Source organism: Polypterus senegalus, chromosome 1 (genome assembly GCF_016835505.1).
Source record: "Polypterus senegalus isolate Bchr_013 chromosome 1, ASM1683550v1, whole genome shotgun sequence".
In the NCBI taxonomy this organism is placed as follows: Eukaryota; Metazoa; Chordata; class Cladistia; order Polypteriformes; family Polypteridae; genus Polypterus; species Polypterus senegalus.
In genome coordinates, this window is record NC_053154.1 from 115,100,393 (window position 1) to 115,115,317 (window position 14,925).

The 14,925-nt window shown below is 40.5% G+C and overlaps 1 protein-coding gene across 1 annotated transcript; it reads right to left on the reverse strand.

Moving 5' to 3' along the window:
• Nucleotides 1-3,177: 3,177 nt before the first annotated feature.
• On the reverse strand, nt 3,178-5,174 carry trim59 (tripartite motif containing 59). The gene is given in 4 exon segments (XM_039740708.1): nt 3,178-4,189; nt 4,191-4,745; nt 4,747-4,898; nt 5,155-5,174. Coding segments are annotated over 3 exon segments (1,233 nt in total). The 5' UTR covers nt 4,893-4,898; nt 5,155-5,174; the 3' UTR covers nt 3,178-3,657.
• Nucleotides 5,175-14,925: the final 9,751 nt, after the last annotated feature.

The following is a 14,925-nucleotide window of genomic DNA, read 5'->3' on the forward strand; positions in this document are numbered from 1 at the left end:
CACTTCTGCCTCTTGTATTTGCGATCTCGTTCTTTCAGTCACTACACAAAACTTGTGAACGACCAGTAAATCGAGATCTCTGCCATTTTGCTCAGCTCTACCTTTACCAAGACTGACAGGTATTACGTCCGCATGACTGGAGATGCTGCTCTGATCCGCCTGTCAATATCCCATTTAAGAACACAACCCTGAGATACTTAAACTCCTTCCAGCACTTCACCCTTAGGTGTAAACTAACCGGTCTGCTTAAGCAACTGACTAAATTAAATAATCAGAAAAATACTAATGTCTTATTTTTCCTCTTTATATCAATTTAAAGACAGTATTACTGTCAGAACCAATCAAAGTGCTAGGCGAAAAACTTACTTTAAGCTGTTGACTGATTATTGTTTCACTGTTTATTCAAATGTTTCTTTTATGCGAAACCTCACAATACTCTAACAAGAATAATTTAATATCCCTAGGAACGTGGTTATTAAAATTGTTTTGCATTATAAAGTTACCACTACCTTATTTCTGCTTTATAGGAAGATATTCTAACATGTAAAGGAAATACATAACATTTCAAATAAAATGCAGTTAATTTCAATTAAACGTTTTATTTGTGCAATTAATTATGATTAAATATTTTATACAGACAGCAGCCTTAGTGAAAACATTGAAGACCGGGCACGAAAGGTCATACAGAACAAGAAATGATGTGCCTTGCAATTAATCAAAGGCAAGTGCTTCACTTGGAATTTAAGGATTGAGCATAAATAAACTCTTTCTGATTAAGAAAGCAGTTGGGAGGAAAAGCAGACCCTGAAGAAGTTCCTTCGAATCAACTGGAGTGCCGCTGGCTTTGTGTGTCTGACAATGTTACATTACAGTTATTGGCTGTGAACTGTAGGCTCCATTCTGGTGACTAAAGCTGACATCATATTACACAACCGCTGGTTTGAAGGGATGTCAAAAGCAAGAGGACGTCAGATTAGAAACTGCTTGGGATGTCACATTAGACGACTCAGTGATGACTTTCCAGCATAGTTTTACAATTTCAGTGTGTCACAAACTTGCTTCTTTTTCTGATAGCCAGCAACATACTCTCTGACTGAGCCAGTGCTCTACACAGGCTTTCCTGTTTTTTTTGTTTTTGTCCATCCTGTCATGATATATAATACATGACACATCAGACAGACAAGCCTCATTTCTGTTTTCAAGGTCCAAAACACCTGCATTGCTTATTCTTTGTTGCTGCATTATATGAAATGGACTTGCATCTTAGTGCTCATTGGTTACTATCTCTCACACAGGAACTCACCCCTACAACTAAAGACAAAATTAAACCAGCTTGACTTTAGATGATTGACCATCACAGGAATACACTGCGACTGCCCCCGACTTTCTAACATTATAAAAATAAAGTCTACTATTGCAAGTTGCTGAAAAACTTGTGTAATGTGACAGGGCCTAAAGGAAACAACTGACTTGAACATTCAAACCCCAGCAGTTGCCTGACCATTTCTCATACTGCACCTTCACCCTTTAATGGATTGCAACACCCTGTGATTTTTAAAAATTCATCAATGATAGCGGAGTCATGCTTTGTGTTTAGATGTGGGCAGTGAGTACTGACAACACTTAACTGTGAATGGTTTGAAGACAAAGGCACCAACAGCACCATCCACACAATTGCAAAGATGTGAGAAGGAATATGGCTTCTGGTCTAGTGCTGAAAGAGTTCCCACAAATGCAACAGCAGGAGAGTTTAGTAACCACAAAGCTGTAACAATTACAAAATTAGCAGTTAGTTTAATGTTTCCACAACAATGCACAAAATGTCCAGGGCCTCATGTATAAATGGTGTTACACACAAAAATGTTGTGTATGCCCATTTCCAAGCTCACATTGCAATGTATGAAAACTAAACCTGGCATAAAGCCATGCATATTCTCATGCCAGCTCAAACCACTGTGTTCGCAAGTTTTCAGCTCAATTTTGCAAACTGGCAACACCCATATCAAAGCTGTGCTACTGTTCCTGCATGGTTTCCCTTTATTTTTTAGATTCACATACCTGACGCAGCTTTATCTAATATACTGAAATTAACTGCATATCACTTTTTAGTTTAAAGCATCTGATTGTAACCAACCTGTAACCATATAATGGTACATGGAATGGCCAAACTGTTCCACTGCCATGGCTGCTTTAGCATTGTTACTCTCAGTGCACCACTCATAGTATTTTAACCCACTGTGTCCAAGTGTGGAATCACAGGTATACAGCAGCTGATGGGAAAGCTCTATAGAAGATTGTGTCAAGAGCAGGGAGAATTATTGGGATACAGCTTGTAGCACATGCTGCCTCAGCCATGGGCACAGTCTATTTGAACTTCTTCCATTTGGCAAACACTTCAGAGCCTTTCCTGTAGGGACCTTGCAGTTCAGAAACAGTTTAATCCCAAGAGCCCTAAACACACTCAATCAGTCCATCAAGTGCTCCCAGTAGAACTTTTTGTACAATTGCCTCACTGTAAACTTGCATTACAGTTGTAATATTTCACAACCTGAGTTACATATGCTTTCATATTGTAATATTTTTTACTTTTTTTATTGTATTGTATGGGATTTGAGAAACTAGTAAATTAAACGATTTTAAGATGAAGTTTATGCTGTTCTACTTTAACGACAAAATAAACTATGTGATTAAAGTGGAAAACTCTACCTTTTTCCACTGTGTCCCTGTCTTTTTTTCTTATCTCTTCCATATGACACTCAGATGGTGGGCTACGACTCACCTTTTCATGGCGACTTTGATATATTACCACTTCTTTTATTTTGGGCACTGTGTGACTTTCTGAACTTGAACTTTCAATTTTCTCCACCACTCTATGTCACTAGATCAACTTCCTTTTGTTGTTTATACCACTGCTTAAACCAACAAATAGTATGCGTTTTCCTTGCCTCCACTTGGTATTCGCTGAAATTCTTCCTTTTTTCCTGTGCTTTTGCCATTGTCTTTTTACAGAACGCTGAACTTAAGGGTCTATTTATATTGATTTGCCTATTCAAAGAGGCGTAACTCTGGAAGGAGTCAGGGTGGAGCAGCTGGCGATGCTGCGTCGCGTTACATTTCACACTGACCGGGATTTATGTAGCAGAAGATGCATCTGCATTTTTTTGTGCCTTATGCACATTTCTGTTTTTGTCCATATGCCATGTTTTAGTGCAAATTCTGCACACACCATTATACATGAGGCCCCAAGTGAACATCTCAAACCCGTTACACATGTCAGCACACACCAGCAACCAGCCAAATGGTAAACATCTCATAGAAACACCTCCATGCTGGAAGTCCCACATACACCTTTCCTGGCCTGGCTCCAGGTATATGGTGAGACTGACTAAAGTGATCAACATTCTCAAGCCAAGATATTCTGAGAATGCAGTGAAAAAGTTGGCGAGTGTTGTTAGTGCATGTGTCATATGGCATGGTGTGAAGATGCAGTTGAAAGGATATGTTTTAGAAGAAAATGAATGGCTTGTTAGTGGGTATTACCCTTCTGGGGAAAACCTGATTTTTGGATTCAAAAAGCCATTGCCAAGTCCTCCCAAGAGTTCATTTTCATATATTACTTGTGCTGAGTAAACATGTTCAAATGGAATAACTGATGGATTATTTTCCACCAGGCACAAAATCTTGTAGGCACTCCTTTACAACGATAAAGAAAGTTTTTAATTTTGGCGTGGAGCCTTTGATATTAGTGTGCAAATGAGCCATTGCTTCAGAAATCAGGTAACAGTATCCAGACACTTTGTGGTAAATACTCTGGGCCAAGTCAAGAAAAACTGAAAAGCTAGGGAAAGCAACATTGAAGGCTATTCCAGCCAACACAATCATGCTAGCAAACAGGAGCAGAAGGAAACAAATCTGTGAGTCCCCCAGGAGTACTCCAGGTCTGCCAAAGTCTCCTCTGTTTTTATGGGTATAGAAACTGATTTTTGGTATTGGTGCTTCCTCAATAGCCCCGACTGTGATGGCAGACCACGTTTGTTCCAAAAATGCCTCTGTTCTTGGATAAAGCTCTAAACTTTCAATTGGAGGAAGCTTTGCTTCAGTCAAAGTGGCCACTCTAGTACGAAAAAAGTGAATCTTCTCCAGAAACACAAGGGCAGATTCCTCTTTTTCAATAGCTGGCCTGCACGAGAAGTTCTTGTTGCTCCTCCTTCATGTATTTAAGGTTTTCAATGAGTGGATCATATTTTGCTGATGACTCGCACTGGGCCTCTTCCAGCGATGCCAAAAAGGCTTGCTTCTTCTCTTCTAAGATTTGATGGAGCTTTTCAAAGTACTTAATGACCAGTTCTTCATCCTCTTTGATGGTTTGTTCACACACTGTTTTCTTAAGCTCTAGCTTTTCAATCAAAAGGCCAATTTCAGCAAAGCGCTCATTAGTCAGCTGTTCCACAAGCTTCCTAGGGGTGTTCCTTTCTTTGATGTAAGCAGCTTCTAGGTCATCAATTGGGTGACCCTGATGGTCACCTATGGTGAGGCATATCCCACAAATTAACTGTCGATCCTGCAGGCAGTACATGTTCAGTGGCTGCCTTGGGTGCTGTGAACACTGAGCTGACCTGGGTTCACTGCCCCTTTGATATTTCTCAATAATGGCCCTCAACGATACATTAACTGGCAGCGAGTCGACTCCTGATGGAGGAAGGTCTACTATGCTTCTGCAGTTGGGGCACTTCAGGGAATTCTTACGGGCGCCATATAGAGAAGTTGAGAGACACTTGAAGGACATTCAGCAAGCAGCTCTTGCAAAATGTATGAGAACATGGCAGGACACGGGGATCGTCAAAAAGGGAATAACACACGGAGCAGGTCAGATCCTCTTCCAAGGAATCCATGTTGGGCTGAAAAATAAAATGAAACAGATTACACTGCATAAGTTGGCACATAAGATCACCATCAGGTCAGCATAGCACTCAGAATTTGTTAGGCATATTGTGAAAATGACCTTAGTAACCTCCATGACGCCCCTGGCCAGAAGAAGGACATCAATGTCGTATTGGCATTATACAGGGTGGTGTATGAAAAACCAAACCATCCCCTACTCCAACGTTGACGTACGTTTCTTAGCCCATACATGAAACGAAAGATCGTACTTACTGGTTAGAGGAGGTGCTGGAAATTATTTATTTGTGTGTCTTTTCTGCAAGCCACACTATATTGTTATAGACGCGACGCAGCTCAGCCGCTTCAATTTTTCCAATTTCACTCCGAATATTGTTATTCAGTTCCTTTGATGTTTTTGGTTTATTGACATACATTTTTCCCTTCAGATTGCCCCACAGGTAAAAGTTGCAAGTGGAATTGCTGACCCGTCAGCGACAATGAGCCTCCACGATGACACGTATAACAGCTCGAGCCAGCCAGTCGGAGACGGTTTGGTTTTTCGTGTGCCACCCTGTAGAAGAGCAGTAATTTCCTTACACTAAACAATTGAAATGCTGAGGAAGGAACTTGATAATCTGGTCTTGCAAATCACAAGGTTGAAGTAAAGAATCTACAGATCATTATGGACTCAAAGCTAAATTGTAAATCACATACACAGCATATTACGAAGATTGGGTTTTTTCATTTAACAGGCATTGAAAGAGACAGACAGAAATTTTTCTTTTACAGATGTGGGAAAAATATTGATACCCTTCTACTCACAATTTTCTGTGAACTAAGTTGAAACTGACAAACGTACATACTATAAACCAGTTTTTATTCCACATTTAATAGAAATTACCTTCTTTCTTGCCTCCTCCAACAACTCTCTGCTTTTCCTTCTAGTGTATTTTCCATTTTTAGTGTGAAACACACAGTGAAACAAAACAGCCGACGCATTTAATCTGGCAGAATGAGAGGTTATAAGGTCGAGGACACGTGTGATAGTAATTAATAAAGGTTGCCTGTTTGATGCAAGTTATTTTTAATAATTTCTAAACATCTCTGCCCTTGTCTTCTCCAGCCTCCACACCAGCTTAAGGTTTTATTACCTCTCCCTTTCTGGCATTCCAATCGTAACATATTTTACCAAAATCAACACTGACTTTTACCATTGTAACCATCAGAGAGGGGCGGCACAGTGGCTTAAGGAGTAAGGAGACCTAGGTTCACTTCCCAGGTCCTCCCTGCGTGGAGTTTGCAAGCTATCCTCCCTTTCTGCATGGGTTTCCTTCCACAGTACAAAGAGAAGATTGTCGATCCTAAATTGTCCCTAATGTGTGCTTGGTGTGTGTGTGGCCTGTGGTGGGCTGGCACCCTGCCCGGGGTTTATTCCTGCCTTGCGCCCTGTGTTGGCTGGGATTGACCCCCGTGACCCTTTGTTAGGATATAGCGGGTTGGATGATGACTGACTGACCATTAGAGACTTAATAAACTATGGCTTCTTCCATTTTACCTCTTTTATAGATTTATTTGTCTTTTATTGTCTGAAAATGCACTTTGAGCTACTCTTACATGTGAAAACATTCTGTATAAATAAATGTTGTTTTTAATAATACGGCACTACTTGATATAAATCTTTTATCCTTTGCTCAGGAAACTATTTTTAGAAATTAATACTTAAGAGTATTTCTAGCAACACTGTGTGGCCACTAAATTGATTTTGCGATGACCAGTTCACTCCCTTGTGAGTTTCAGACTGTTAACGGGTGTACATTTTACAAATTGTATGAGATCATGGCAGAATTTCACAGCCATGTATCGTAGTCGGGTTTTTTTTGTCCTTGAAAGCAAATTACCCACTTTTGGTTTTTGGTCCTTCAATAGCAATAAATGAATATAAAAGTTCAGCAATACTGCAGCTTTCTCTTTATTTACATTAAGACAGCTTTAAGTGTCAATTCACAAATGACAGTAAAAATAAAATATATGCCAGGTCCTAGTCTTCCTTGACTGACAATTCTAAATTCATACGACATAATAATTACTGTGCTACGCAAACAACAACCTTCTATGTGTGTCTATCACATATTCAGATGACTTTTACTGCACTTGACGATGAGCCTTCAGCCATCAAATAATGTGAATAGCAACTCTTTCTCTTAGCTATAAAGGACCAGATTTAGGAAATACTGTCATAGCACAGAGGCTTTCGCATGGTCTCCACTAATTTTATTTTAAGAATTCATTTTCTTGTTACCAGAAAATTTAAGTAATTGCTTTTAAAATAGCAAGGGATGCCCGAAAAGATAAAAATGTTTCCTAAAAAGCAATTGTTCATTCACTTCTGTGTGCTCATTGTCAGATGGCTACTTTCACATCAACAAAATGTAACCTTCTCAAATAAGCTTAATGACGTTCAATATTGAAAGGTGCCAGGGCCCAAAGCAGCGAGCAGCAGTTTGTTACTTACTTGCACATTTTAAACTGATGGAGAAAAACTAACTTGTTCTTAAATTACAAAGAAAAGTAATACAGACTCAGACGAGGAGTTCCTGCTTGGGCACATTAAACACAAATATGACAAAAAAAACACATTTTTCAATGAACCCTTTGAGGGCTGAATATTTATTTCGGAAAAGCACACAAAGCTATGGTTTCACACAGAAATCAACATAAAATGTCTGTTGTGGCGGCCACCAGTTCACCAGGAATGCACGGCAGGCTGGCTGCCAGGCTGTCTTCACACGTCAGGGGCGGTCGCAGTGTATTACAATCTGGTTTGTACCTCTTGTCATTGTAAGTGGCAAACTTTACCATCGGCCAGTTAGCTACATGAACCTGTTGAGCAGCGCGATCAGCTGGGGACTGACCAACTCATGCCGGGACCTCACATTTGTTTTCAATCACTTGTATCAAAATCGGAGTCCGACAATTCAGTCTAATTCAGCAATAGCATGCAAAACGTCACCCATGGAGTATTTTGCTTCATGCATTCACTTTTGATCTCTCTCCAGATGTGGATGCCATTTTTGCTGTTGTTTGCTCCTAGCTGGGAATCTCAGTCAAACTAATGAAGGTAACTCCTCCTTCTTCAAAGACTCCAACTAAAACATAATGGTGGGTTTTTGTCACCGCTTATAGTTGATTACCACCGTGAACCCCTCCCTTTAACAAAAGTCGACATCTGCCCTGAAAGAGTTAAATAAAGTGTCCAATTATAGGCTGAAACTGTCTTTATAAATCAAAACCAGAAGGCCCTGGGGCCAGTCTCAGGTGACACTGCTCGATGTGGATGATTAAGAGACTGCCATGACTGATTAACCATTCGGTGGTTGTGGTTTAGCTTATCAGGGACCCACCAAAGTCTTCCTACAGTTTGTTTTTCATTTCATTTTCAAAGAAAACTACACTGTAATTAGCTGTCATGTATGAAGCACACACACTGTGTTATGTGTTTAGAACAGTGGCATTTTTGGCATGAAAGGTCTGGTTTGGCCATACCAAATTCTGTGTGCCCACTTCTCTAATGATCATCACCTTATTGGTCTAATAATTTCTGTCCCTATTTTGTTAATGACTAAAGAGATGAACAAGGTCACAGATATTATCATGTCACAAAAAAATCGGTTGATGGTGCCTGGTCTGTTTCAGATGGCATCAGATGACTGTGATACCTTCTGACATCATCATCATCATCATCTGCCAAAATACAGCCACATAGATTCAAATAATATAAAAAAGTGAGGGCCTAACAATCAACTGCCACTCATGGCAATCTACAGGCTAGGATGTGCTTACATTGAAAGAACAACACCTCAAGTTTAGAATTAAACAGCTTTGAGGTGACTAAGAACAATCCACCATAACATGGAAATAACCTGCACACTACAAAGTGAAAGATTTGGACAAAAGACTCTGAGAGTGTTAGGCAGCAGCACTCACCAGTGTGTACTTGCATTTTTGCTGGATGGCAGACAATTGAAAACATTATTTTCTACATACTGGTTTATTTGAAAAGGGATGGCTTTTTCTTCACACAGGTAAAAGAGAATGTGTAAGGCCTTCCTCTGTGGTTTTCAAATTTAGCACCATCAGGAAGTCCTCCTCAGCAATTGGTGAAGATCAAAATGCTGCTCGGTGCCATTCTGATCAGCATTATGTCTAATGTGCTTGATTTGATGCATTCCAGATATTGATCTGGTTTCTTTTATAATGTAATACTTTAAGGAAGAAGATGGTACTGGGCATGTGTACAGTACCTTGACTGGGACACTTTCAAACTGGAAGTTCACTTGCACAATTTTGAAAAACAACAACACAGTCTTCATTTTAATGCCAGGAATAAGGAACTGTAGCTTTCAAGCCTCATTGCTAAACTGGACAGTTCTTCTTGCACACACACACACACCCAGGTAAGGGAAAGTGAGGACACTGTGGGTAACTGTGGCTCATGGGACAGGAAATCGGCTCGGAGCACCTGGCACAAAGACAATTTCACCATTACAAAAAGTGTGATATTTTTTTTTCTGTATAACAAATTACATTAAACATATGATAGGAAAATGTAACTGATTAGTTAAAAAATCCCCGGATTGTTATAAACATTGTAGCAAGTTAAATCAATCATTCATTAATTATTACTTATTTTATACAACTTTTTTCTAATTTTGGTTCTGTACATTATCACAATGAATTTTAAATGAAACAACTCAGATGCAGTTGAAGTGCAGACTTTCAGCTTTAATTCAGTGGGTTGAACAAAACAATTGCATAAAAATGTGAGGCAACTAAAGCATTTTTTAACACAATCCCTTCATTTCAGGGGCTCAAAAGTAATTGGACAATTGACTCAAAGGCTATTTCATGGGCAGGTGTGGCAAGTCTGTCGTTATGTCATTATCAATTAAGCAGATAAAAGGCCTGGAGTTGATTTGAGGTGTGGTGCTTGCATGTGGAAGATTTTGCTGTGAACAGACAACATGTGGTCAAAGGAGCTCTCCATGCAGGTGAAAGAAGCCATCCTTAAGCTGCGAAAACAGAAAAACCCATCCGAGAAACTGCTACAATATTACGAGTGGCAAAATCTACAGTTTGGTACATCCTGAGAAAGAAAGCAAGCACTGGTGAACTCAGCAACAAAAAGACCTGGACGTCCACAGAAGACAACAGTGGTGGATGATCGCAGAATCATTTCCATGGTGAAGAGAAACCCCTTCACAACAGCCAACCAAGTGAACAACACTCTCCAGGGGTAGGCGTATCGATATCCAAGTCTACCATAAAGAGAAGACTGCATGAAAGTAAATACAGAGGGTGCACTGCAAGGTGCAAGCCACTCATAAGCCTCAAGAATAGAAAGGCTAGATTGACTTTGCTAAAGAACATCTAAAAAAACCAGCACAGTTCTGGAAAAACATTCTTTGGACAGATGAAACCAAGATCAACCTCTACCAGAATGATGGCAAAAAAAAGTATGGAGAAGGCGTGGAACAGCTCATTATCCAAAGCATACCACATCATCTGTAAAACACGGTGGAGGCAGTGTGATGGCTTGGTGTGCATGGCTGCCAGTGGCACTGGGACACTAGTGTTTATTGATGATGTGACACAGGACAGAAGCAGCCGAATGAATTCTGAGGTGTTCAGAGACATACTGTCTGCTCAAATCCAGCTAAATGCAGTCAAATTGATTGGGTGGCGATACAGATGGACAATGACCCAAAACATACAGCCAAAGCAACCCAGGAGTTTATTAAAGCAAAGAAGTGGAAAATTCTTGAATGGCCAAGTCAGTCACCTGATCTTAACCCAATTGAGCATGCATTTCACTTGTTGAAGACTAAACTTCGGACAGAAAGGCCCACAAACAAACAGCAACTGAAAGCCGCTGCAGTAAAGGCCTGGCAGAGCATTAAAAGGAGGAAACCCAGCATCTGGTGATGTCCATGAGTTCAAGACTTCAGGCTGTCATTGCCAGCAAAGGGTTTTCAACCAAATATTAGAAATGAACATTTTATTTCCAGTTATTTAATTTGTCCAATTACTTTTGAGCCCTGAAATGAAGGGATTGTGTTAAAAATGCTTTAGTTGCCTCACATTTTTATGCAATCTTTTGTTCAACCCACTGAATTAAAGCTGAAAGTCTGCACTTCAACTGCATCTGAGTTGTTTCATTTAAAATTCATTGTGGTAATGTACAGAACCAAAATTAGAAAAAAGTTGTCTCTGTCCAAATATTTATGGATCTAACTGTATGGCCCTTCAAGTGGCATAGTGACAAGATGTGGAAAAATGCAGGCAGTTCTTATTCTGCCCAAAGGTTGAGAAGAGAAAGAATGAAAAAGGAGTAATGGACCAGGAGATGAATCGTAAAAAGAGAATCGGGAAAGAGCCAAGACCAAAAAGATCCATCCATCCATTTTCCAACACGCTGAATCCAAACACAGGGGTCTGCTGGAGCCAATCCCAGCCAACACAGGGCAGGAACCAATCCCAGGCAGGGTGCCAACCCACCACAGGACACACAAGGGCCAATTTAGAACTGCCAATCCACCTAACTTGCATGTCTTTGGACTGTGGGAGGAAACCCACACAGACACGGGGAGAACATGCAAACTCCACACAGGGAGGACCCGGAGAACCCGGGTCTTCTAACTGCAAGGCAGCAGCGCTACCACTGCACCACTGTGCCGCCCAGACCAAAAAGATGTTAATTCAAATACCTAAAACAGCCAAAAAACGAAAACCACAAGTCATAGTCAAGAGATTTCAAAATGTAGAATTCAAAAAGAAACCTGCAAAAAACATAGTTTTGTGAAGAAGGGGGCTCCGCACACCCCTGGAAGACGCAGTCACTCCACGAGGCCCCTCTTGAACACTGCTGCAATGAGAACAAATACAGTTTGCCTCCTCTTTGCTCGGTTAGATGCTCTGCTGCTGCTGCTGTGTCGCGTGATCTGCTTCTTACACAGCACTTTGTATATTTAAATGCCTGTACAGCACCTCTCCTTTATGCTTATTGTCTGCGCAACTGCGTAACCCAAGCGTGACAGTATTTAGCCCAAATCACAGCCACCTAGGGTGTGCTCACATTAGGATCGCTCGAGCGTGATTGTCTCCCCTCTTTACCCCCATGATGGCCTGCACTTACACTATGCTTACCTTTCTGGGCCCATCATGACCATTCGACTTTGTGTAAAGCCTAGGATGAGCATGCATGTCCTTATTTTGTGGCTGTTTTGGAGTCGTGTAGGACAGGATAACGCTCTGCCCTCTCACAGATTCATGGAGTGTGCAGAGTAGTGCTTTGCTGTTAATCGTGCTGCACATATGAGAAGATTTATATGCAGATAAATGATGAATATGCAGCAATTCTTGCCAACTACAATTCATGTTCATGTGTAAAGTGAGAATAAAAACCCGTTTTAAACTCCAAAGATATTACATGACATCACTTGTCGCATCATTGACAGCATGTCTGTTTTCTGTGCTCGGGCATGTTTAGTGATCACACAGTTTCAGAATGCTACTGAATCGTGCTTAGGCCCTCACCTCTTCCAAGCGGGCCAGGGCACATTCACACTAGTCAAGCAAACTGGACTTTGCGGGGTTACATACAGACACAGAATGAATTGCTAGTGTGAGTCCACCCTAAATAACTTACCATGCTGACATTTAAAATATTTGTCAATGAAGTATCCAAATCAGCATTCTCCTAATTTCGCATTGTGTGTATTTACTTAACACTTTGGCATCATTAAATAAAAACAAACCTTCCAGTCTCTGTGTATTTCTTACAGCTTTGTGAACTGTCAATTTCTAAACGCCTTCAAGTTCCATGTCTATTTGTTACAGACCTGCACAGCTTGAGGCTGAGGGCTCAAAACAAAATTGTTTGGAATCCTGAATTATTTGTTGGGTGAAAAATTGACTAGTCGTGGCAATTCTATAAAATTCATTGGACAAAAACAAACACAAAAAAAGTATTTTGTAGTTAGACTCACATTTAATGAAAACTCAGAATTAACAAAACAGGCCTTCATGGAAATCTGGACCAATTTCATTAACTGCATCAACATCTTTAAAATGAAATGACTTTGGACATGGATGTGGAAGTCCACTTTACCGTTTAATGTCTTGTGGTAATTCCTGTTTGTGCCGATTTCCATTTTTAACATCTACAATTATATTTTGCCTAGATAAAATTCTAAATTGGGGAATCTGTAATTAACATTTTTTGTTCTTGTGAAAACTGACAGACTTTTCCCATTAACTTTTATGGAGTGTTCATTTAATAATAATTCATTACATTTATATAGCGCTTTTCTCAGTACTCAAAGCGCTATTCACACAGGGAGAAGCGAACCCATAGTCTCCTTACTGCAAAGCAGCAGCACTACCACTGCACCACCTGTGATTTAGAAACACTTCTGTAGTCACATCTGAGAAATCACGACCAGAATTAGGGCAGCATGGTGGCACAGTGGCAAGACTGTTGCCTCGCAGTAACGACACTGTCTTGGGTGTCCCCTGTGTGGAATTTGCAAGTTTTCCCCATGTCTGGGTGGGTTTACTCCGGGCACTTTGGTTTTCTTCCCCCAGGACAAAGACATACAGATTAGCTGAATTGGCAATGCTAAATGGGCAAATGTGTTTCCCCGTGATGGACTGGTGCCCTCTTCAGGTGTTGTTTCTGCCTTGTGCCCAGAGATTGCTGGGATAGTCTCCAGCTGCCCTGCAAACTTGCTGTATATAAGCAGGTTAAACAAATGGATGGATGAATGGATAGCATCTCTCTACTATATAAAAGATCTTGAGACGAGGCGAGACTTTTTCAGAGAGAGAGGCGTGACTTTCTCAGAGAGACACTTTCACATCCCGGAGGCGAGACTTTGTGCCAAGAGATTTAACCATGCCTGGGGTCGGAAATAAAAGACAGAGTAGATGAAAAAGTAAAACACTGTAACGAATTCAAAAACATTAGTGTGATACACATGCAGAGCAGGTTAGAAATAAGGAAGTATGAAAATTCGAAAGTCTCAAAAAAATTATAAAGTAAAAATCGCATTACACAAACAAACAGAAATTATTACTCAGTGAAATAACGGAATATCGCAAAGAGATCGAATATATTGTTTGGATTTAAACTTTAAGTCGGAGACTTGTAGATTGTTTAATTTGTGTTGCCATCAGGGAAAAGTAGTGTTTATTCCCAATGAAGAAGTGAATCAATGAAAATTAAAAGATTTGTTGTTTGGTGAAAGTGAAATCCACATACACTGTCACGCTTGGGTCACAGAGTTGCACATATACACAGGAGACTTTAGAGACTGAAACGTTATTCAAACACTTCAAACAAACATAAGTCTCTTTCAGGAGTGAATCAAGCTCAGTGTGTAGTCGGAGGGGACAGGTCCATCTCTCTATTAGAAGAATTGAAAATCTTCCTCATCTTCCATAGGGGCACGTCTCGGGAGCAGGACCCCCAACAGGAGCAGAGAATGTCTGGGGGAGAAGAGAGACTAGGCAGTGAGGCAAAAGGACAGCTGCTGTTCAGGTTTTTAAAAACATTCGAAAGCACCGCACGAGATGCAGATCATACAGCATGGTAGCAGCAATCCTGCAACTGAACGAGCAAAGAGGAGGTAAAAAAAAAACTGTATTTGTTTCCCATTGTATTACCATTTAAAAGGGGGTTTTGAAGGAGTGACTGTTTCTTTTAGGGGTGTGATCAGCCCCCCCTTCATACGCATAAGCAGCAGAGATCCGAAGTGGCTGTTGTGTAGCGTAGGCCCAGTGGGGGTTGGCAATTGAAGTGAGCAGGGGTCAAAGACCCTAGTGTAATTAAAATCTTCAACAGCAGTTTCAACTTGTCAAAAAGTAGCTTGAAGATATCTGTAATTCTAACTAGTCAAAACGTAAATACAAATACCCCTAGATGGACAAGCCACAGATGTTACATGTCATGAAACACACTATAGATATCTCAGATTCTTATGCCGA